Source organism: Protopterus annectens, chromosome 9.part0 (assembly GCF_019279795.1).
Source record: "Protopterus annectens isolate FY-2018-M chromosome 9.part0, PAN1.0, whole genome shotgun sequence".
NCBI classification, from domain to species: Eukaryota; Metazoa; Chordata; order Ceratodontiformes; family Protopteridae; genus Protopterus; species Protopterus annectens.
Genome location: NC_056743.1, coordinates 1,410,569,993 through 1,410,595,750, shown reverse-complemented (window position 1 = coordinate 1,410,595,750; position 25,758 = coordinate 1,410,569,993). Strand labels below are relative to the sequence as shown.

At 42.9% G+C, this 25,758-nt stretch overlaps 1 protein-coding gene across 4 annotated transcripts in view; it reads left to right on the top strand.

The window, feature by feature from the left end:
- Window positions 1–25,758, top strand: part of KANSL3 (KAT8 regulatory NSL complex subunit 3) — a 2,067,031-nt gene that overhangs the window by 1,378,535 nt on the left and 662,738 nt on the right. For all 4 annotated transcript variants that reach the window (XM_044084373.1, XM_044084371.1, XM_044084372.1 and 1 more), the window contains exon 15: window positions 6,021–6,215. In XM_044084373.1, the coding sequence (XP_043940308.1) occupies window positions 6,021–6,215 (195 nt within the window). The remainder of the gene's footprint in view (window positions 1–6,020; window positions 6,216–25,758) is intronic.

Sequence of the window (25,758 nt, the reverse complement as noted above, 5' to 3'; positions counted from 1 at the left end):
GCAGTTCACCATTTCTCTTCTTCAAAGTCTATCTTGACTCTCTGTCAGGATCATGTGTATTTCAGATGCAAGATTCAGATGGTGCCAATGTTGGCTCTCTTCTGCCTCCAAAGGTATTAATTGTTGACAGCCATCTTTCTCTGACTGCCATGCCAGCTAGGGAGTCTCTTTTGGCCCTGGAATTCATGGCCTGTTCTATTCCAGTGCTTCCTGTTGCCAGACTGCATATGTGGAAGCTTTAGTGGTACCTCATGTCAGTTTTGCTACAGCATCATCACCCTCTGAATTTCAGTGTACCTCTCCTTCCCTGTCTCAAGGAGGGAATTTGAATGGTGGATTCAGTAGTTCATGCTTAACCCAGGCTGGCCCTTTAAGCCTCCAGTCCCTTCTCAAGAGTAGTTTACCGATGCCACAGACATGGGGTGGGAGGCTTCTCTTGGTCACTTGAAAGTTCAAGGTCTTAGGCCTCCCCATCAGAAGTCAGACCATATCAGCATCAAAGAAGTGAGAGCTCTGAGGCTGTTCATCCCATGTTCTGTCCAGACCCCTTGAAGGTGTTCATCAACAACACCACAGTGATGTGGTTTGTCAACAAGTGGGGGGGGGGGGGGGGGGGGGCATGAAATCTTACCTCCTCTGCAGAATGGCACTTCAGGCTTGGGAAATGGCTCTCCATTATCATTTAACTTTTTAGACAGCATACATTCCTTCAGAGCACAATTTAGAGGCAGACTTTCTGAGCAAGCCCAAAATACAGGCTCATGAATGTATGCTTCATAGAGACATGTTTCTGGACATTGTCCATCTGTGGAGTATTCCTCAGTAGATCTTTTTGCCTCCCCTCTGAACAGGCAGCTTCCTCTCTTCTGTTCCAGAGTGGCATGCTATCTGGTGTGGAAAATGGACACCCTTTCCTTTCCTTGGAAAAGGATATTTCTTCATGCTTTCCCTCCTGTTCCTCTACTTCCAAGAGTCATGCAGAAGATTCAGCTGGACTCCCCAAAAATATTGCTAGTGACTCCCTTTTGGCCAAGACAGCACTGGTTCCCCCTTTTAATGCATCTGGCCAGGGACTGTTATCACAAGTTACCTCACCGGTTGGATCTCTTCACACCAGACAAGGGGTCTCTCATCCATCCCCACTTGTCCACTTTGCAACTGACATTGTAGGTGATAGGGTTCTGATCCCTTTCAGGCACGTCCTTTCAGGCACTTCTTTTTTTAAGGATGTGCTCAGGGTTTTGCAGGAAGTAAGGAAACCCTCAACCAGAAAATCTTGTATGTCCAAATGGAAAAGATTTTCGGTCTGGTGCCAAACTTATAACCAGGTGTCTTTTCAGTGGGGTTCCCTCTGGTCCTCTCTTTTCTGTGTGAGTTGCTCCAGGCTGGCTTGGCCTATTCTTCTGTGAAGACCCATTTGCAAGCCATTTCTGCTTGTCTGCCCTTGAATCCCCCTTTGACATTTTGTTTCGAGGACAAACAATTCCTTAAAGGTGTCTTGCATATTGGGTCTCCAAGAAAACTTATTCCTCCTCTTTGGAACCTTAATTTTATTGCTTATTCATGGATTAGTACTAGGCTAACTGCACTTGCGAGCCATTTTAAGCCTAGCCAATTATCCCCTGTGAGATTCAAACCCTGTACCTTGTGTTTGTAAGGCAAACACCTTAACCATTAGGCCATCTTGTTTTGGAAAAAAATGGCTCAGGCTCCTTTTGAGCCTGCAGATACTGCTTCTTTGCAACATTGTACCCGGAAGACTGTTTTGTTGCTAGCTGTTACTTCTGCTGGGAGGGTTTCTGAGCTGTAGTCCTTATGGCCATTGCTCCTTTTTTGGTATTTCACAGGGACAAGGTGTCCCTTCATACTAATCCTTTTATGCTTAAGGTAGTCAATGAGTTGCCCTTGAATCATTCGGTAGAGCTGCCTTCCTTTTTCTCTTCTCCTCAGTCTGCAAGTGAGTGGGTCTTGCATACCTTTGATTTGCACAGACAGCTCAGGTACTCTTTGGATAAACCTAGGACTATTGGTAAGTCTTATCAGCTTTTTGTTTCCTTTCATCCCAGATCTTTGGGTTTGGCTGTTTCTAATCAACTCCTCCTGGATATCTAAGGTGATTTCCTTTTGTTATTTTCATGGCAAATTTCTGTCTTCTCCTGTTAGAGCTCATTCCACTAGGGCTGTTGAAGTGCCTTCTTCAAGGGGTTGGACACCAATTCCATCCTTGAAGCTGCTACTTGGTTTTCTGTGCATACCTTTACTTGTTGTTTGTCTTTCGGCTTTTCCCAGTAAGGGGTCGCCACAGCGGAACTCCGGTCCGCTGATGATTGGCAGTAGATTTTTACGAAACGCCGAGGTGCCAGCTCGACGCCCAACCTTCATCGAAGGCACGCCCATTTACGCACACATGTCTTTCGAACGCTACCCAACCGCGGGGAGGACATGCAGACTCCACACAGAAGGCACTCCCAAGCCAAGCCGAGAATCGAACGGGAGAACCTCTTGCTGTGAGTTAACAATGCTACCGCCGTACCACCGTGGCATAAGGGTTATAAATTGGATTGGTTTCTAGAGCCAGAGCAGGTTTTGCTGAAACCATTTCATGCGGTTTGTTGAGGACTGTTCTCAGCTTTCCACCTCCCATTCTGTTTCTTGAGCTTTTTTACTCTCCCTTCTATGAAGAATACTGCAACGGTGATATAGAAGGATATACTACATTTATATAAAATTTTACAATAACAGTAGATGCCTTCTCTTCACTGTTGCAGTATTTGCGCACTCCCTCCAAACCCCTCTTGTTTGTTCTGCATTTCTTTCCTTCTGGATGTACATGGACTCATTTGTCCTACAGTGACTGTTCTCTTCTGGGTCAATTCTGTTCTAGGTAGTTGCATCCATACATCCCTTTTCTGCCCAGTGGTCTGTGTGGGGAGCATAAATATGATGTACGGTGCTTAGATCATCTTTTTTAGGCTTTTTCATACTGGCCGAGATTCAGGCTGCACTGGGCGGGACATCCCGACTGCAACAGTGAAGTGAAGGACATATACTGCTACGGTAAGATTTTGCACAATTGTACTTTGAGTGCAAGGAGACAGTAACATCTCTATCTGGATGATATTCTCTTGGAGATAAACTGGCCCAAATAGAATGGTTTCATGACAACTATTGCTGCATGGTGGTCAGTGGAGAGGGAATTATCAACCCATGTTCCCAGGTTTCTAATTGCATTTATATTTTGAAGTTGGTTACTGTCAAGTCTGTATGCTGGAAGGGATGGTTTGTCTGCTATATGTGGCAATGCTGCATTTTTTCACTTCTAATTTAAACCCATTTCCAGTCCTTCAGGCTTTGATAAGTGAAAGTTCCTGCTGGAAGGCTTCTGTGTTACGGGGGAATCGACAGTAACATTCAGTTTGCACTCATTCACAAACTTGGTTAGCCGTAGCATAGGTCTTGGTTTTCAGTCTGTAGGTCAGAGAAGTAAATAATGAATAAGGTTGGTCCCACCACTGATCTCTTTGGGGACGCCATTGGTCACCTTCATGTTTTGTGATACTGCCTTTGCCACCTGCACCATGTTGGTCCTGTCTTTTAGCCAATTTATTATCCATCTTAACACATAAGAGTCTATTTGTCATTCATTTAGTTTATTAATTATGCTAACATGGGGGAAGGTGTCATTTGCCTAGGCCAGGTCAAGGTAAGCTGTATGTACAGTATGACACTGAGACAACTTGCATTACCTTTTCAAAGAAGTCTACCAGGTTCATTAGATAGGCTCCACCTTTTACAAAACCAGATTACTTTGGGTCTATCCCAATGAGATTTTTTAATGACATTGTTAATCAAGTCTGTTGTAATGTGTACTATGGCTTTTCAGATAAGACTTGTCAGGCTGATGGGCTTATAGTTTCCAGGGTTGATAGTAGGACCACCTTTATAGCAGGACATCACCAGTGGTGTATGCCATGCTTCTCAGACTGAGCCTGTAGCCATGGGCTATCTTAAGTAAATCTAATAGTATTAATGGTTCATCAAATTCCTAATATTTTTCTTCACTTGGGGGGGGGGGGGTCTTCAGCTCTGTTGTATACTCTAAGGAATACTTTCCATTTATTGATTTTATTTATGCTGGTGGAGCACTAGAGTGGTTTGCTTTTAAATTTCCTATTGTATTTGGATCTGGATGGGGTTACCAGTTCTATACATTTACTTATATGGGTAGAAAACTCCTTTGAGAATCTGTATACTGAAGCAGTGCCTGGGGTGATGTTATAAGTGGATTTCACGACTTCATTATAAAATTTGAGATCTGTGCACTTAAAGTTTTTGAATTCCATTGTATTAGTTTTGGGAGGATTTAGACACTTTGAGGGAAAAAGTTGCTAACTTATGGTCTGACTTAATCAGAGAGGGAGTTACTAGTGGAGTTGTGGACGATGACACTACATTTGTAAGTACCAGGTAAACTGAGTTTTATTTCTTAGATCTAAAAAGGTCAGTGCGTGTCCTGTGCTGGAGGTGTAGATACTGTAGTCAGTTGATGGGGAGTTGAAGTCTACCAAAATGATGGAGTTCTAATTTATGAGACGTTCTTCCGTGACATTTAGGTGCCTGACATTAAATACTTGGGTCATGAAAGTGTCCTGTAACAGGTAATAAACTGCTAGTTGATTTCATTTATTGCAATTTGAAGTTCAGTTAGTTTTGTTTGTGGGTCTTATAGAATCTGTCCGGAAATGCTGTTGTCTTTGACAGTTGTAGACATACCACCACAGTTGCCATTGGGTCTGATGGCATAGTAGGCACTTAACCCAGGTATGGAGGAAGGGCTTTCTGGGCATTTAAACCATATTTCACTGATTACACATATGTAGCTGTCTACCAAATGCTGGAGCGCCCAAAAGTCAGGTAGCTTTTTGTTTAGACTTAATTTGATCGTGTTTTGATGTTGATATGTTTCATGTTCTGGAACATTGTTTAACTGAATTTAGCCTGAAAAGGTACTATGGGTGCAGCAAGGGTTTTGGCTAGTATGCGGAAGGCTTTAAAGAAAACGTGTAGATCATCCTTTGCAATTCAAGTAGATCTGTCAGGCATCTCATTTCAAACCAACACATACCAGAAACCCTAGAATGACACCAGCTGTTTAGCCAGTTATTGTTGAAGCCAGTCATCCTTTTTCTTCTTTGTAGCTAGGCATCATTTGCAGAGAATGGAGGATTCTTGTCAGTATCAGGGTCTCGCCTGCATTTGTGATGTGCATAGAGCTCTGACATGTCTCTGCATTTCTCTTAGGTTTTTTTCCCCAAGTCATTTACCCCAACATGCACAACTACCATGGTGTGCTTGTATTTGTCTGGTGCAGGGGTCTTAAGTCCCTTGAGACATCTGAGATTGTGGCACCTGAAAGTCAGCTTACTGGAATACTGTCTTTCAGGTGCGTGGTGAGTAGGGAATCTGTATTTCTCACTGTGGTGTCAGCAATCACTAAAACATTTTTGTTTGTGGAGTGGTCTGGTGTACTGGAATCTGAGGATTTTGGTCTCGCTGAGAAACTCTGTTAATGTTGAAGTATTATTTGATTTTCTTTTTGTTGAGACATAATCCTTATGTGTCTTGGAGACTTAGGAAAGGATTTCTTTTAAATGTCAGCATATGACATTATATTGTGTCACGGCTGAGTGCATATCTTGTGGTGCGTTAGTGTGATGTTCAGTCTGTATTGTTGTGTGTTTGTGTGAATGAGACTTCCAAGTCTTTCAGAGTTTTTATGTTTGGTAAGAGTATCTGTTAGAATAAGGCAGTTGCAACACTACTTTAGAATATCTGATGCAGTGAGGCTATCAAAAAAGGGAAGGAAAACCATTTTGATCAGAAAAAGAGTAACGTTTGAATGGAGTTGTCCTTTAACATCATTTGAGAATGTTGTTCTGATGTAAATTAAAATTGTGTTATGAGAGTTTCACTGTACGCAAGTACTGTTTCTAAACCTCAGTAAAATGTTCTTTCTGCAGTTCCAGTGCCTTTAGAACAGCCTGACATGACAGAGAAGGAAGATGCACGAGTGCAGCTAAAGAGACGCCAGACTCCAAGCCCAACACCTGCTAAACCATCAAAACGAGCAAAAATCAAAGTCACTATCTTATCTCATGCAGATGGGACAGGAGTTGGAACTGCAGTATCTCCCCATACAGCAATATCGCAAGAAGGTAATCATGAAACTTCTGGGTGTGATTTTTGATTGTTTCATGGCTGCTTTGTATGTGGGCTAGCATACTGTGTTTTTAGGGTATGTTGTGGTGGTGAGATGCATGATTTGTGTACTTTGTGAGTCAGAAATAGGAAGCTTATTTTACAGGGTTGATTTGATATGTGCCATTCTCTAGCATGCATGCATCGCATCCCTTGAATGCTGCATGGGAATGCTGATGGACACCCCTTCAGTCCAGGACAATGAGCCAGAGTAGAGTAGAGATGCCAAAGTCACAATGTATTTGAGGAGCCTCACCAAACTGAAAAATTTTAGGCCTTAAAGTCCCTTAACATGGCCATGCCTACCTCAGGTGTTATTAGATGAACTGAGAACTTTTTGCACTGCTTGGGTATCTTGGAAGACTGCAGTGGTCAAAATCCTAGCTTGTATGACAGACCTTGAGCTTAAGTTTTCTATACTTGCCATTGACTGAATGATGCTTAGGCAACCAAACGAAGGACTAGGGAACAAAACAACGTAATAAAATGAGAAAACGTTTATTGTAAATATGATGCTTAGGCACAGATGACTGTGGAGAATATTAAGATGTCACAACTGGTAGCTCAAGACAGTTCCTGCAAAAAACAGGAGTTTATGTGATGACCACAGGGACCAAATGAGCATTTTGCAACTTTGGGTTTTTAGACAGTGAAGGAGGAGGACATACAAGAGGATACAGGGAGGCATTTGTGAGGTTGGGCAGATGGTTGGTCTTCCACCACCTTTTCTGAGAAATGGTACCAGTGCTAAGTTAAGCTCAGCTGTTCATTATAAGCTTACTACTGTAGTGCCCCTTATCCATATAATTTAGTCACATACAGACGTCTGTCCTATTGTGACTTCAAGGACAGTCATATAGTCTGAGACCAAGACTGTGTTTCTCCCCTCCCTAAGCATGTAACTGGGAAACTTAGCTGTAAAGGGAAGAGAGCTGTATCTTTTTTCTGTAGAAAGGCAAGAAGTGAATGTGTGTTCATTTTTGTTCTAGTTTATTGTTGTTTTCTTTAGGAAAAATAAGTGCCCTCCTCCATTGATGTCTTGCATTTATGGTATGTACAGTAGTTGACTTTGCTAGAGTTTTGGTGCATAAATATGTTGTTTTGGAGTGTTTTTTTAATTATAACTTCATATGTAAGTACTACTTCATACGTAAGTACTAGGCTATCAGTCTTCAGACATATTACAAGCCTAGCCAATAACCAGTGGTCAGAATCAAACCCTGTACTTTCTGTCTGTGAAGTTAAGACTTTAACCATTATGCCAACCTCTCATCCATTACTGTGGCCTATTATATCCCCGGGGGAAAAAATTAACAGTAAGTGTGCCTTATTTTTATGAACAAAACATCACAAAAATTGTGTCTTTGAGGAACAATGGATGCTCCTTTCGTGTGAAGGATGTCTGTCTCTCATGAAAAGCCTTCCTCAAGTTTGAAAGCTTACATTTGTGAAAACTGAACAGTGTGAATTCACTGGGAAGGAAGCGTGACTATAGGAAAATGGAAAAAACACAAGAACAGAATTATAAAGGAGTTTGGTGGGTGAGAGTATTTGACCTTTTGAGACCCTTTTGTCCCATACAGGCCTGAGGTTGTCAGCCTTAGACAGATTTTAGCTTCCTCCATCCTAGTCCAGATATATTGTTCATTCTTTTCCAAGTTCCACCCAATACACGTTGGTATCCATTTAAGGCAGATAGTGCTTCCAGCAGGGTCTGAATGAAGAAAACAAACCCCATAGAAGCTGTACTGCCCCAGACACAGCCTACAGTGCAAGACGAGGAGGAGTCCACCATAGAAGAAAGTAACAACAGCACTAAGGAAAATGAAGTTAGGCAAAGCAACAGACTCAGATGAAATCATAGCATATATGATCAAGATGTTGGGTGAGACCGGGAAGAAATGGCTTCTGAGGGTACTCATAACAGTATGGAGGGAAAGGCATATCCCAAATGACTGGAGAATAAGGTAGTAGTGCCAGTGTACTGGAATAAAGGTGACATTCACAACTGTGGACACCTGTCACACTGCATGAAAGTCCTGGAGAGTGTGACTGGTAAACGAATATGCAGAGTAGTAGAAAATTAGATAGGAGATAAACGGTTCAGATTCATATCAGGATGCAGCACAATCAACCCAATGTTTGCAGTGTGGTAGATAGTTGAGAAGAAGCTAAAGATGAGGAAAGAGACTAGGTGTTCCTTGATTTGGAGAAAGCATATGGCAAGGTCCCAAGAAAGCTGATTTGGGCAGTCCTGCAGTGGTTTGAAGTTTCAGAAACATTAGCTATGTACAAAGACCCAATGACTCAAGTGCAGACAGTGTTTGGACTCGAGGGGTACCCAGTGGGAGTGGGTGTGCATCAGGTTTCAACTCTTGAGTCTACAGTTGTTCATACTGGTGATGAACTACATTGGCAAACAGGTCGGAAGGGACAGATCAGCAAAGCTGCTGTATGGAGATGATGTAGCATTACAGGCAGACTCTGAGGAAAAACTTCAGCAAAGGCTAGTGGAATGGAATACAAAACTGAAGGCTCTTGGTATGAAACTGAGTACAGATAAGACACTTACAGTGGCAGCAAATGGGGGAAATCAGAATAAGTTAAGAATTGAGATAGAAGGGGGAATATAGTGAAACAGGTTAACAGCTTCAAGAATCTGGGAGGGGTGGTTGAGGAGAAGGGAACTCTGAATGAGGAGGCCAAAGCTAGAATCGGAGGGATTGCAACCAACTAACACAGTGTGTCAGGAGTAGTGCGTCACAGAAGAATGTCAAAGAAGCTGAAAAGTAAAGTGCACAAAATGATGGTGCAGCCACTATTACCATATGGTACAGAAATCTGGGAAGTAAAGACAGAGCAGTTGAAGCTAGATGTGATGGAAATGAAGTGCCTGAGATAGGTGGTAGAGTGCACACTATGGGACAGATGAAATGAGGATGTCATAGCAAAAGCCAGAGTAGCTCCAGTTGCGAAGGTCAAAGAGAACAATTACAGTAGTTAAGGTGCATATGCAGTAAAGCAGAAGAAAATCTGTTGAAGAAGATTTGGGACAGACAGAAGGAAGACAAGAGGAAACGAGGGCATCCAGAAAAGAGTTGGACTTGACTGTTAAAAGAAAGTAGGAGAGTGACATTGAATTGAGAGAGAGAGAGACATGGCGATAGGTGACACAACACCCTGACCTCATGTAGAAAATGGGAAAAAAAGAAATTGATAACAGGATTGCCACCTCTGAAGCCAGATCTGTACGTTTTTCATTTGTGCTGTCTGTTTTTACTGTTCTGGAGAAGTGTTCCTAGGCCGAGATTGAAAAAGGTTTATAGAGATCAGTGCTCTAGTCTTGTTAACTGCTCTATTCTGGCAACAAATACAGGTAAAAATAAAATGACAGGGCATTTCAGGATCGGCCAGTTTTACCTGTTGTCTCTTATTTGTCACTACAATTGGAAGTGCCATTAAATCTTATGTTGTTAATCTTCATTCATTCCTTACTGATGGGTATCGGTTCCATCCTTGGAACTGAGTCGGCCATTATAACAAGTTTGCGCCAGCCAAAAAACTCTCAAGCTAAGCTTTACCATTAGTGCCCCTCTCTCTATCACCTCAGATCGAGTTTTCCGTGTATAATATCAGGACGTGTCAGGCCAGCTCTCAGGCTAAGTGACTTAAAATTTATACTTGTTTTGAAATAATTTTCTTCACCTTTGTGAATTTCTATTTTATTAGTAGTCATTTAGAATTTTCTACCCTTTGCTTCCTGTTTGAGTGCTTTTTTTCTGATTCTTTACCAAGTTTTTGGTATTCTTCCTTACCTCTGTGGTAATCTTTAATACCATTGCTGGCATCCCCCCGTGTCTCTTTTTACCCATTGGGTACTTCTTTTTTTACCCTTGTTGGTAACCAAAGAAAAATAAATCGTGTGTGTGTGTGATTGCTTTTGTATATTATTTGACAAGGTTTTTCCTTATTGACAATGACTGATAAAAAGGGGACAACAGGCTTTAAGAAATGTGGTTAGTGTAACAGGAAAATTATGAATTCTGACGGACATTTGTCCTGTGTTTATTATCTTGGGGTACCTCATCTAAAAGTTCATTCCTCATGCGACTTATGTAAGGACTTCAGCACCCATACCTTGACAAAAAAGAAAAATAAATTGATTCTCAATGGTCTCCTAAAAACTCATTTCTCAGAGGCTGCATCTGAGGCAGAGGGCTCAACCCTTCCTAAACAGAACATAAAAAGAGAAGTCAGTCCATACCTTCCTCTCCACATGCCAGTGACTCTAAATCTCCCATGGAACTAAAGGCAAAAGTTCCTAAACTGACTCCTGTAATCTCGGCACCAGGGCCTCAAACCCCTTCTATGGTACCGTCCTCGGCACCAAGACATCATATATCTACTATGGAACCATCCTTGGCACCAGTGCCTCAAACACTTACAACAGTACCGTCCGTGATTACAGAACCACCCAAAACGTCTACTCCTGCTATAGTACCGACACCCCTCTTGGCACCAAAAACAGTCTCCCCAATTTGAAGAAAGAAATTCAAGAAAGGATTCTTCACCATTTGGGAGACGTATGAAATAAGAGCATTGTCAAAGCTTAATATCAGCATGTATAGAAGAATGAGTGGCACAGCTTTTTATTCTCAGTCCTGGAAGTTATTTGTGATTCAGTGAGAGGTTACACAACAGGACTGAAATAGCTGACACTAAATGGATAGCTGATCTACAAGCTGACAAACCACCAGGGTTAAATGGGTTAATCCCTCTTAAACTTGTATTGAAGGGACGGCGGCTCAGGAAATGATTTCTGTTTGGATGGAAGTGTTATTGCAAAGAATGCATGATTTTTTAGTGTTTCAGGATCTGATAAAGGTCTTTGACCAAAAGTGCTTATCTTGTTTATGCTTTTAATAGTTTTCTACAATGTTTATGGTGTGCCAGCATTTATTAAACCTTTATCTATATTAGCAGCATATTAGCAGCGTCTTTCTTACTGTTTTATTTAGATATTTTCTTTGATTGAGCTGCTTTTAGTGAACAGGAGACTGATTTTTGCTTTGCTTCTCAAGTTTCAAAAATATGTGTCCAGTCACCTAGTTCATCTTCCCATCTCTTGGAAACATTCTTTGAAGTCTAACATAAGTACAATTTTGTATTCATTCCTATTATATTCTAAAGAAACATGGTGTTACACAACCTATGAAGTTATTTTACTGTCCAACTTTGAATGCAGAAGAATATTTAAAATGCTGCCATCATATTGAGCATAAATACTTTTTTAATTCTTGTACTTATATTAATCTAAAGAACATAATATTCTGTAATGTGTGAAGTTACTTTGCTATCCAAGTTCATGCCCCTAGGATGTAATGTATGATAATTTAAAATCATTCTGCATTCTAGTTTGTTCAGTTCCCTTCTAAAGTTCCCGGTAGTAATCCTAGGTCATGCTAAAACACTAAAAAACAACCCCCTCACTGATCCATCATGTTTGGATATGAAGTGAGCAGCCACTGGACTATACGTTTTAATTCTCCTGATGTCCCCCAAGTGTTCCAAAATACGCACCTTAACTTTCCTAGTGATTTGTCCTGTGTACCAACAAGTACTGGTGCAGTCACAGCCTATAATATAGATTACCCCACACGAATTACTCTAGCAAAATATAATTTCCCATTAATTTTCAATCCATGCAAATGCCTTACTCTTTTGCATACTGTGCAGTTACCGCACATTTGAGTGCCTACCATACCCCCATCTGCAACTCTGACAACTTTCCTATTTAGCAGCTCTTTTTAAATTATTATATCTGCCATAGGAAAATGTAATGTGTTTGGGAAACAAAAACCATACTGAGGCATCTTCATGAACTAGATTCCAAACCTGTCTAACTATACCTTCCAAAATTGGAAAGACGTTAGAAAATCTGGAGACATAACATAATTTTTCCACATTCTGATTCTCAGTCTCTTCTCTGACAATATGCAGTCCCCTGCTTCTTCTGTGACAAATGTTATGTCTAGCTCTGGAAAGAACAACATCAGAATACTCACGTAAAAATAATCTCTCATGTACTTGATTCAGAAAGCCTTCTCGAAGTTGCGCTTCAGAGGTGTTATAAAAAATTCTTCTGAATTTCTTGCAGGGTAGAGCTTTAAGCAAATGTACTTATATTTAGCATGATGATAGCACTTTAAATATTTTTTGTATTTAAAGGAATTTTGACTTTGGACTGGCAGTGTGCACTTTACTAAATAGTTAATTGATCTAGTTGATGTAATCAAATAATTATTCAATTTGTATGTTTCCAGTATCTGTTTTTTTATGTATAAGAAGGTGGATTCTTTATTTGAATTATTCCTTGAAGGCGAAAGGCCGAGGGTCCAGCCGAGGTACCAGAATAAATTATGGTGATTTATACTTCCTGAAATCAGTGTGGATTCTGTATTGTGGTGAATTAAGTTGTGTTTCTTCATTTTAATTATAAGTTTATCAGCTCTGCCGACTAAGCCATTAGGTTTAGCATGAAGACCTCTAGCTTCTACTAGCAAGTCAGCCACCATAGTCCTATACTTGTTCTATTTTAATATAACTTAAGACATTCATTGTAGTCAGTGTTGCAGTACTGAGTCTTGGGACATCCTACTGTACAGAAGCTCATGGCAAGGAGCTAGACACTCTGTCAGGAGCAACTGTGATGCTGCTGAAGCTTCTTCCAGGGTAGTTGCATCAAGGTCAGTTATTTAAAGGTATTCTTGGCTTAGCCCTTTTTGATGCTTTTAAAGACAAGTTGTCAGGATGTTCATCGTGCATACAGCTGCAGTAATCACAGATGAGTTTTCAGCCGTCAGGCGGTCCCTCGGTCGGCCGAATTCCAAAGTCTTGGTCCGGCGTCGGTTGTTGTCGCTTACTCTTCTGACGTCAGGAAGGCCAGAGTATATAAGACACAGCCGACGCCATGTTCTTCAGTCTTTTATGCCGCGCGGTGCCCGAAGCAGAAGCAGTTCGCAAGTGCCGGTCGGCCAGCTCCTGAATTACGAAAATATTGGGAACGAAGTCTTCATTAAAGCTAAGTACCCCGTTGGGGAATCTTTTCTTGCCTCAGACCGATGTCAGAAAAAGTTAATAATTGTATTTCTTGTGGGATAAGGATTTCCACTCCCTTTGCATACCTTGTTTGGGCCCAGACCACGACGTCTCGGGCTGTCGCTTTTGCGCTACCTTCAATAAACGCACTATCAAGCGTCGGGCGGAGTTCGCCCAACACTTTTTCGGTAAAGCTTTTGACTATAAAATGTCGTCGGACACTCCGACTACCGTTTTATCCAAAAAACGCAAGGAAAAGGACCGACATGCGAGGCCCGCGGTCTCCACCGACACCACGCCGAAACAGGCTCCACGTGGTCCGGTTCTCAGCGAGACGCCTTTGCAGTCCCTGACTACCGACGACACTCCTTCGGCGGTGTCTTCTGTACCCGAGACCGCTGGGTCATCGGCCCTTTCCCAGACTACAACCGAAGCCCCAGCTTATGTCGAGCCTACTAATGTGGACAGATCTACATCCACCCATGGTGTATTTAGGCCTTCATCTTCCTTTTCTATTAAGGCCTTTACTAAATCCAAAGCAGCCAGGCACCACACTAGGCCTGCTGCTCAAGGCCCATCTCCTGGACCGATGCCTAAGAAACAGATGCTTAAAATGGCTGAGGATCTAATAACTCTTATCAGAGGTTCTCAGCCCCCTCCTGACAAGAGACCCAGAGTGGAGGAAGAATCCCCCTCTTCGGATCAGGGATCCATTTTATCAGAGCATTCTGATGCAGAGGAACACTCTTACTCTCCCTTTGAGGATTCGGATGCAGAACAGTCCATTCCTTCTGTATCCCCCCCTGAGGATTTTTCTTTTGGGGAAACCTTGCACACCTTGAGGGAACACTTCCATTGGGAAGGCCAAGACTTTTCAGACTCCAAGAAAAGACTTAGGGAATTTCTTTGGTTACCTCAGCACAGACCTCTGGCTATACCCCTGTTTTGGAGGTACTGGATGATGTCTATTCGAGGCTTGTTTTAATCCTGATTCACTGCCTCCTGCACCAGTAAAGCCTGATAGATATTACAGAGTACCCATTTCTCACCAATTTCTCTACAAAGGCCATAATGCTGACCCTGAAACCATTTCACAAGGTCCTAAGGGAATAAAGGCCTCCACTGCCAAGAATCCACTTCCTGCAGAAAGGGAATCTAGATCTCTAGAAAGGTGGGGTAAGAAGGTATATACCTCGGCCACCCTAGCCATGAGGGCCTTAAACTGCCAGTTTCATATGATTAAATATCAACAGTTCCTGTTATCACAATTAAAAAACAAAATCTCTCAACCTGAACAACCAGATTTAAAAGAGTTACAGGATATGATGCATAGTGCAGAACAAGTGGGTAAACACACCTTACAATGTGGTTATGATGCCCTAGAGGCCTCCAGTAGAGCGGCTGCTACAGGATCAGTCATTCGCAGACATGCCTGGCTTAGGGAACAAAATCTGCCTGATCATGTGAAAGCTAAACTTCTTGATGCACCTTTACAAAAGGATGTACTTTTTGGTACTAATGCTGAGGATATACTACGAAAAATGGAAGAAAAAGCCAAATCTATGCAAACTGTCAAAGCTTTCTTACAGGTCCAGCCACCACGATTTAGCAGGAATTGGCCTTCAAAAAACTGGTCCTTTCCAGCCACTGACAAGCCCCAAAGAGGCAGATACAGACGCGCAAGGGGCAGAGAACAATCACAAGGATCATATAGAGGCAGACAATGGCAATCTCCAGCACCAAGAGGTGGTGAAGACAGTGCACAACAATACAGGGAGCAAACCCAATGACTCCCTCATTTCCATGCCAAGCAAGTCTCAGCTGGCAGCACCTTTGGGAGGGAAACTAGCATTATTTGCAAGCAATTGGCATATTGTCACAACAGACAAATGGATACTGGACATTATAAACAGAGGCTACAAATTTCAATTTCACACTCTTCCAAAAATGAGAGGCATTCCAAACCTACCACAAAATCAAAGGGTAGAGGCACAACTGCAAATTTCAAAGCTCCTAAACATGACAGCTATACAAAAGGTACTTACGCACCAACAAGGTCAAGGTTTTTATTCAAGACTTTTCCTGGTACCATGAAAAGGAACCGACTGGAGACCCATTCTGGACTTATCCATCTTAAACACATTTCTACTCGTACCAAAATTCAAGATGCTCACATTACAGCAACTTCTTCCCATGCTGGGCAAGGAGTTTTGGCTGGTAACATTGGACCTCAAGGAGGCATACCTGCATGTCCCAATCAGACAAAGCTGCAGAAGATACCTCAGATTTCTTGCAGGTTCAATCCACTATCAATTCTCTGCATTGCCCTTTGGCTTATCTACTGCACCCAGAGTATTCACAAAGTGCCTGGCATCAGTGATTGCCTATTGCAGACTTCAAGGGATACAAATTTACCCTTATCTGGGCGACTGCCTGATCCAAGCGGACAGCAAACATATACTACTGGAACATCTGGCATATGTGACACGGTTACTGCTTTCTCTGGGATACACCATCAACAAGGAGAAATCAAAGCTAACACCTTCTCAGAAAATAACCTTCCTGGGTGCCAGCTTGGACACAAACACCCAGATGGCATACCTTACGCCAGAAAAACAAGGGCAATTATCTCAGTACTTCAAAATACTAGCAAAAAGTACCAGGCTTACTGCAAGGAAAATCCTGCAGGCTCTGGGATTCATGGCATCTTGCATTCTTCTAATCCCGTGTGCAAAGCTGCATATGAGGAAACTTCAATGGTACCTAAAAAATCTATGGTCTCAACACAGTCACAGCTTGGAAGCAATTATTCCAATAATTCCATGTCTACAAAAGGAATTCCTATGGTGGGCCCAAGCATGTCAAGTAAACACAGGCCTCCCATTCTGCAAGCCTCAAGCAAAACAAGTCATAACCACAGACGCCTCAGATTACGCTTGGGGGGCGCACATGAAGGACAGGTGCATCCAGGGCAGATGGTCCCAAAAGGAAAAGCACCTTCACATCAATCAAAAAGAAATGCTGGCAGTAATAAATGCAATTACAGCTTTCAAGGACTTCCTGCATCCATGGCAATTACTCATAAGAACAGACAACACCACAGTAATGTGGTACATAAACAAGCAAGGAGGAACTCACTCATACCCCTTGTGCAGACTAGCCATGACTCTTTGGCACTTGGCTCTGGAAAGACTAATCGAACTTCAAGCACAGTACTTGCCAGGAATGGAAAACACACTGGCAGACACTCTGAGCAGGAATATGACAGATCCACACGAATGGAAACTACATCCACAGGTGTTTACGGAGATAATCCAAGCGTGGGGGAGGCCAGACATAGATCTTTTTGCCTCCCACAGGAACCATCAATTGAAAAGGTTTTGTTCAAGGACCTTCCATCCAAAGGCCTGGAAAGTGGGCGCCTTTCATTCAGTTGGACAACATGGACAGTTTATGCATTCCCACCTCTGCCTCTTCTGCCCAAGGTGCTTTTGAAAGCAAGAACAGACAAACCGAGGATGATACTGATTGCTCCAGACTGGCCAAGGCAACACTGGTATCCACTCCTGAGGAGCCTAACACATACTCCTCCCTGGTCCCTGCCTCTAACACCTCTTCTGCTGACGCAGAACAGCTACAAAACCCTTCACAGTCAGCTGAAAACACTCAACCTCGCTGCATGGAAAATTCCTTAACACCACATCAAACTCTACTCTCCAAGGAGGTGCAGGATGTCATTTTGGAGGCCAGAAGACCATCTACTAGAAAAGCTTACGCCGCAAAATGGAAGCGGTTTTGCTGTTGGAATGAGAAAAGAGGACAGGACCCTAGAAAATTGAACTTGCCTCAGGTTTTACAGTACCTAGCTGAACTGCTGAGCAGTTGACTTTCATTTTCTTCAATTAAAATACACGCCTCAGCCATTTCTGCAGAATTCAACACGGATCCTCCTTTATTCTCACACCCACTCTTACGGCAGTTCCTCAGAGGGGCTAAGAATATAAGACCTCCAAGGAAACAACCAATTCCAGCCTGGGACCTTAATTACATACTAGAAAAATTAACATTGCCTCCCTTTGAACCTGCTGCTTCAACAGATCTGCAATATTTGTCCTGGAAAACAGCTTTCCTTCTGGCCATCACTTCAGCTCGTAGGGTTTCTGAACTACAGGCCCTCATGGCGGTGCAGCCCTTCCTCATCTTCCATCAGGATAGGGTTTCCCTTCGTACCAACCCATCTTTTATGCCTAAAGTGGTATCCAGGGTCGCCTTAAACCAAGCCATACACCTTCCTACCTTTTATCCTAACCCTCAAAACAAAGGGGAAAGGCTGCTTCACTCTTTAGACATCCATAGGCAGCTACGTTACTATTTGGACAGAACAAAATCCTTCAGGAAATCAGACCAACTTTTTGTGTCCTATGCCGTAGGGGCTCAAGGGAAACCAGTTACCAAACAGACCATTTCCAAGTGGATTGGCCACTGCATACGATTTTGTTACTCCTATCATGGGAAATCTGTCCCTACTGGTATCAGATCTCACTCCATCAGGGCCACAGCCACCTCTACAGCCTTCCTCAGAGGTGTGCCTACTAAGGATATTTTGGAGGCAGCCACTTGGAGTTCTGTACATACCTTGACAAAACACTACCACCTGCCCTTATATTCCAGAACAAGAGCAGGCTTTGCCACTGCTGTTTTGCAGGGCATTCTGGCTCAACCCAGTTCCTCATAGTACCTACCACCCTATGCATAGCTTTGGGACTCTACCCATCTGTGATTACTGCAGCTGTATGCACGATGAACATAGTACAGTTTTGTACCTACCATAAATGTAGATGTTCGAGTGCTAATACAGCTGCAGTACAGGTTTCCCTCCCTCCTTCCCCTCTTGGTAAGGCCATGGGGCCTAAAATCCTCTTCATACCTCCTGACTGGGTTATCCTGCTATGTTTTATTTGCTTGCATTTGTGGACTAGCTTTATTTATGTATTGCCTTCCTTTTGGGGGCACCTGACATCTGGGGCAAGAAAGACTGAAGAACATGGCGTCGGCTGTGTCTTATATACTCTGGCCTTCCTGACGTCAGAAGAGTAAGCGACAACAACCGACGCCGGACCAAGACTTTGGAATTCGGCCGACCGAGGGACCGCCTGACGGCTGAAAACCCATCTGTGATTACTGCAGCTGTATTAGCACTCGAACATCTACATTTATGGTAGGTACAAAACTGTACTTTCTTCTTAGGATACACAAAATTTGTTTCTGCTGCAAACTGTTTTAAAGTTTTACAGGACAAGGGCACGGTTATTCAAGACTTAAAACAAAATTTGATGTTGTAATTTTCATTCATTCCTCAACTGTTGGGTTCAGATCCAACTCGGATGCTTCTTCCAGATCGTAGGATTCTTGAGATGTCAGACTCCTCCTTTTACCCACAATGTCCCAGTAACCTAACATACCTCACATCTCATTCTCTGCCATTGTAAACAGATGTGGATTAAGAGCTCTCAAGCCTTAGGTTTTCATAGTCAATTTGTCTTGATATAAGTAAGTTTAGTTTCTTTTATTATCTTAATCACACTTGTATTCCCTTTCTATACTTGGTATACCTCCCTGCTTACCCTTATTACTGATTCATCTAATTTTTTTTTTCTTCTAACGCCCCTTTTTCCTTTACTCCGAGTACGTCTTAATATACCATAGCTGATAGTCTTTTTCTTTCCTTTCTCATACTTTTGTAGTATTGTTAAATACCATTGTTTGTCTTTTTCTCCATTTAAAAAAAATCCTATCAACCACTTTATGTACTTTTATTGCATTGTTGTTTATTTTTCTTGTTGAAAAATGTTGGCTAAGCCTTCTGGCTTTAAAAATGTGTTTCCTGAGGGCACAAGATTCCAAACTCTGATGCCCACAGAGAATGTGTATACTGTTTGGGTCCAAAACATCTGGAGGTAGAGTGTGACATCTGTGCGGCTTTAACTGTTGAACCTTAATTGATAGGATGAATAAGCTTATTTTGAGGGGTCTTCTTCTTTCCAAATCCTCTCCTTCAGTTGCCAGGGCTCAAACTCCTAAAAAAAGGATAAAAATTACAACTCTCTTTCTAAAAGGACAGGGAAGCTCATAAAAGGTCTCCTGGTTGTCCTTCCACCTGGACCATGACTTTCGCTCCTTTGTCAGAGCATCCTGCAATACTTTTGAACAAGTCAGATCCAATGCTTCAGATGGATAAATCTCCTCAGATCCACAGCCCACCTCTGACTTCAGAGCGTATTTCTTCTAGGTTGCCATCTCCATTTCTTGAGCAGTCACCCAGAAAACATTCTGGGCCCTCATCAACCGCTTCTTCCTTCCAGTCCTTCAGGAGCCTTTCCAAGGCAGAAGTGGTTAGGATGATGAAAAAGCTCCTTAGAACACAGATTCAAATGGGATTCCTTTTGGCTCCAATCCCATTGTGTCTTGAGAGTCTCCATCGAGCCACACCAACATTGATGTTCTTCGTATTTCACTGTTGCAGTCATCACATTTGGGTTATCTGCTTGCAGTAGCCCTCAGTCGGCCTGATTATCAAAGTCTTGAGTCCTGCGTCGGTTGCTGTCTCATCTTCCGTGACGTCAGGTAGCCAGGGGTATAAAGCATGCAGCCGATGCCATTATCTCAGTATTTCTTGCCGTGCGGTGCCCGAAGCAGAAGCAGTTCACAAGTGCTGGTCGGCCGACTCCTGAAATTTTCGTTTTCGAGTTTCAGAACCGAAGTCTTCAACTAAAGCTAAGTACCCCGTTGGGGAAACTTTTTCTTGCTCTAAACCGATATCAGTAAAAGTCAATAATTGTATTTCTTGTGGAAGGCAAATACCTCACAAAGATTTTCCTTCATACTGTATTCCTTGCCTAGACCCTGACCATGATGTACCTCGCTGTCGGTTTTGTGCCTTATTTAAGCAACGAACTATTCGTCATCGGTATATTTACACTTCTAAATATTTTGATACTCGGTTCAGTTATCCAGATATGTATTCGGTAAGCCATCTGACTACAGACATTCTGAAAAAACGCAAAGATAAAGACAGACTAGGTCCAAAGCTGCCGACAACGCTTCTCCTAAACCAATTGCCAGTTCGCCGGTACTCCGTGAGGAACTTTTGCAGCCCCTGATACCCGCTACTTCAGATTCACAGGCCTCTACTGAGACCCATTCAGAGTCCGGTATGCCGTGAGATGCTTTAACTGTGGAACCTGCGGATGTCTCTACCTTGAATGGGTCCGGAGCTGCTGTGCAGGCACCGGCTTCTGAGGGTGTATTCAGGCCCTACTGACTTGCATATTAAACTGACGCCATCTTCTTCTTCAAGGCCTAAAACTCGAACTATGCCTAGGAAACCGACGCCCAGACCCACATGGTCAGGTCTGTATGTCTAAAAAACAGATGATAAGAATGGCTGAAGACCTTATTACTGTAATCAGGGGAAGCCAACCTTCCCCCTCTAAGAGACCTAGGACTGAATTTGCTTATGATACTTATGACCAGGATTATGAAATTTCTGTTTCCTCTGATGACCAGGATTTACCCATATCTACCTATGAGAATTCTGATGCAGAGGACTCTCTTCCCTCTGCTTCCCCCCCCAGAGGATTTCTCTTTTGGTGAAACCCTGCATACTCTTAGGGAGCACTTTAGCTGGGAAAGCCAGGATTACTCTGATTCTCAAAAGAGGCTTAGGGATTTCTTACTCCTGCCCCAGCACAGGCCTTCAGCTATCCCTCCTGTACTAGACATTGTTGATGATGCCTTTTCTGAATCTGTCTTGACCCTTGACTCTTTACCTCCTGCTCCCAGAAAACCTGATAGATATTATAGGGTTCCTGACTCTCACAAGTTCCTTTTTAAAAATCCTACTGTGGATCCTGAGGCCATTTCACAGTGACCCAAGAGCATCAAGGCTACTACTGCCAAAAATCCTACCCCCCCGATAGAGACTCCAGGGCGCTGGATAGATGGGGTAAGAAAGTATACACTTCTGCAACTTTGGCCAGTAGGGCTTTAAACTGCCAGTTTCATATGTTAAACTATCAGCAGCATATCATTGGATTGCTTAAACAGAAAATGATGTTGATTCCTGATTGTGCTGAAAATAAGGATTTACAGGATTTAATGCATTCTGCTGAACAGGTTGGAAAGCATACTTTGCAATGTGGTTTTGATTCACTAGAGGCATCTTGCAGGGCTGCTGTCACTGGGTCTGTACTTAGAAGGCATGCTTGGCTTAAGGAGCAATCTTTGCCAGATCATGTTAAAGCTAAATTACTGGATGCTCCCTTAAATCAGGACCGCCTGTTTGGCAACAAAGCAGAAGAAGTTCTTAAAAAGATGGAGGAAAATGCTGAATCTATGCAAACTGTTAAAGATTTCCTACAAGTACAACCTTCAATATTTAGTAGGCATTGGCCCTCTAAGAATTGGTCTTTTCCTGCCTCTTCCAGCCCTTCTCAATCCAAACCCAGAACCAGCAGAACACCCAGGCTTCAGTCCCAGGGTACGCACAGGACTAAACAGTGGGGGGCTCCCACTTCCAAATCAGGGAGTAGTAAGACTCCCCCCTATTAAACTGTCTCAATGACTTAAGTTTAAAGCACTTCTCAACTGACTGCTCCTTTAGGGGGAAAGATTGCTCTGCCGGCAAAAAACTGGAAACTCAATACCCAGGACAAATGGGTGTTAAATATAGTTTCCCAAGGATACAGATTTCACTTTCACTTCCACACATTACCAACCCCAAACAGTTGGCCAGATCTAACCTCAAACGGTTGGCCAGATCTACCCCCAAATCAGTGGGCAGAGACTCTAAAGCATGTACTCTCTCTCTTAAGCATAAAGGCTTTTCAAACTGTACCAGAAGAGGAAAAGGGACATGGTTTCTACTCAAGACTTTTCCTGGTACCCAGAAAAGACAACTCTTGGTGTCCTATCCTGGACCTTTTCATATTAAACACATTTTTGGTGATTCCAAAATTCAAGATGCTAACTCTTCACCAGTTACTTCCTATGCTAGGCAAAGATGCCTGGTTGGCAACACTGGATTTAAAAGAAGCCTACCTGCACATCCCAGTCAGGGAATCTTGCAGAAGATACCTACGCTTCAAAACAGGCTACATGCACTATCCGTTCTCTGCACTGCCCTTTGGCTTATCTACTGCGCCCAGGGTATTCACAAAGTACCTAGCTCCAGTCATTGCATTTTGCAGGCAAAGAATATTCAAATATACCCATACCTGGACGATTGTCTAATTCAGGCAGAAAGCCAGGACATACTTTTGAGTCATCTGGCATTTGTACAAAAGTGCTAACTTTTCTGGGGTACACCATAAACGAAAAGAAATCACATCTGGTACCCTGTCAACAAATTATATTCCTGGGAGCAAGCTTGAACACAACTTCCCAGATGTCTTTCCTCACACCAGAGAAACAAATTCATTTGATGACTTACTTCAAACTAATGGCCACAAAAACCCTGCTATCTGCAAGGCAAATTCTGCAAGCCTTGGGGTTCATGACCTCCTGCATTCTACTAATTCCATATGCAAGACTGCATATGAGGAAACTGTAATGGTATCTAAAAAGCCTATGGTGTCAACATTCTCAGGATCTAGAAGCAATGATCCCTATCATACCTTGCCTACAGTTAGAGTACCTTTGGTGGGCAGAGGCCTGCCACCTAAACAAGGGACTACCATTCACTCTACCCCCTGCCGCCCAAACCCTAACAACAGACTCATCAAACTATGCATGGGAGGCTCACCTGGCAGGGAAGTGCATTCAGGGCAAATGGAAACCAAGTCAAATGCACTGGCATATCAATCAAAAAGAAATGTTAGATGTACAAAATGCTCTGACAACCTTCAAGGACCACATTCTTCCAGGACAATTAATGGTAAGGACAGACAACACCACTGTTATGTGGTGCATAAACAAGTGGGGGGGGGGGTACCCATTCTTACCACCTCTACAGACTAGCCATGGCTCTGTGAAACACAGTCTTGAGCTTCCAAGTGCATCTACAGGCTCAATTCCTGCCAGGAAAACTAAATACACTGGCAGACGAACTAAGCAGAAATCTCATGGACCCACACGAGTGGAAACTGGAACCAAAGATTTTCAGCATGTTGGTAAACAAATTGGGGAGCCCAGATATAGACCTGTTTGCCTCCCCCCAGAAATACCAATTGGACAAATTCTGCACAAGGATTCTCCACAAACAAGTGTGGAAAGTGGATGCTCTGTCCTTCAGCTGGAAAAATCTATCAGTTTATGCCTTTCCTCCTCTGCCTCTCATATCCAAAGTACTACTAAAGATCAAACAGGACAAACCAAGGACGATATTGATTGCACCAGACTGGCCACGCCAACACTGGTACCCCCTCTTGCGCAGTTTGTCACTGCTGGCTCCATGGCACCTGCCTCAGACCCCTACCCTGCTGTTACAGCAGGAGAGCCAGATTCTGCACCCTCAGCTTCAAACGCTGACCCTGGCAGCCTGGCTAATTTCCTAATCTGTCCATTACCATCCCTCAGTAAACAAGTGTTGGATGTCATTTTGGAGGCAATGAGGTCTAGTACTAGAAAATCTTATGCTGAAAAATGGAAAAGATTCTGTGCCTGGAACCAAACTCGAGGGATGGGCACAGCAGCGCCCAGTTTACCTCAGATTCTTCAATACTTAACTGAGAAGCTTCGCAAGGGCCTTTCTTTTTCCTCCATCAAAATTCATGCCTCTGCCATTTCAGCTCATTATAACTCAGAACCACCCCTCTTCTCTCATCCACTGCTCAAGCAGTTCCTCAGAGGGGCCAAAAACTTAAGACCACCCAGGAGAGCCCCAACTCCAGCCTGGGACCTTAACTTTGTATTGGAAAAACTCACTCTTCCTCCTTTTGAGCCAGCTGCAAGTGCAGAGTTAAAATTTCTTTCTTGGAAAACAGCCTTCCTTTTAGCAATTACTTCAGCAAGAAGGGTATCTGAACTACAGGCCCTTATGGCAGTGGAGCCTTTCATCATCTTTCATGCGGACAGGGTGTCCCTCAGGACCAATCCCTCCTTCATGGCCAAGGTGGTGTCCAGTGTGGGTCTTAATCAGTCCATTCATTTGCCAACCTTCTTTTCTAATCCAAAGAACAAAGGGGAAAGGATCCTGCACTCCTTAGATGTGCACAGACACCTAAGGTTTTACTTGGACAGGACTAAACCTCAAAGGCTTGCAGGCTTATAGTGCCTGCATATTTGAACTGCTTCTTACTGAAATTGGTACACCTTGTTTGCTGTAGCATAGACTATATCCAGGCCTGCTGAATCTAGCTTTGTTTGTATAACTTGAGCACTAATCCAGGCATTCTTTAAAGTATTTAATTGTATTTATTACTGCTTGGTAGTAACTTGATTAAAGTGTAGCTATCATTCTAAGTCTTTTGGATTAAGCACTTGGGCTTCAGACCAGTTGTTTTACATTAGGAAGGTTTGTGGCCTGCACTGTGGTGGCAGGACAGGTAGCTTACATCCTTCTAAGTTGGGAACTGCTGATTGAGGGCTCAGTGTCTGTTATTCTAAAAGTGTATTAGTTCTGCTTTAAGCACTTGGGCTTCAGGCCAGTTATTTTACATTAAGAAGGTTCGTGGTGTGCACTCTTGTGGGAGGAGAGGCTGGACACTGTCCTTCTGAGCTGGGAATTTCTGGCTAAAGGCTTATAGTGCCTGCATATTTGAACTGCTTCTTACTGAAATTGGTACACCCTATTTGCTGTAGCATAGACTAGATCCAGGCCTGCTGAATCTAGCTTTGTTTGTATGCTTGTTGTTTGTTTGCTTGTTATTTCCCTGAAACGCTAATTCCACCTAAAACGTGGCTTTTCAGCGCTTCTGTGGATTCCTAGTAATATCTGCATTGCTTACTGTACTTATTTCCTTGTTTCACTTGAAAGAAAGTTACTGCTTGTCGTTTTTGCATTTAAGTTACCTGTAACACATTGCATTTAAGTTACCTGGCACTTGCTCACCAAAGCAATTATATAAGTCAGCACTAAAAAATTAAAAGCACTACACCCTCACAAACTCCCCTTGAGTACCTTGTTCCCCATTAGCCCTTTTTTTCAGTTATAAAGGAATTCCCAATACTATTCTAGCATGTCCAAAGGTCAGTTGTCAATCTCCTCTCCGGTCCAGCTGGTGAATCTGGGAATCTTGAGGCAATGTTACAACTGCCTCATGTACACAGAAAACCCTCTCCTCCTCTCAAAAAATACCAACACGTGAGAGATGCAACCATATAGCCATACTGGAGGCTAAGCTCTCTCAACTCAGTACTGGCGAAACCAGTCAGGAGGAGAAGGAAACCACACTCACTACAATT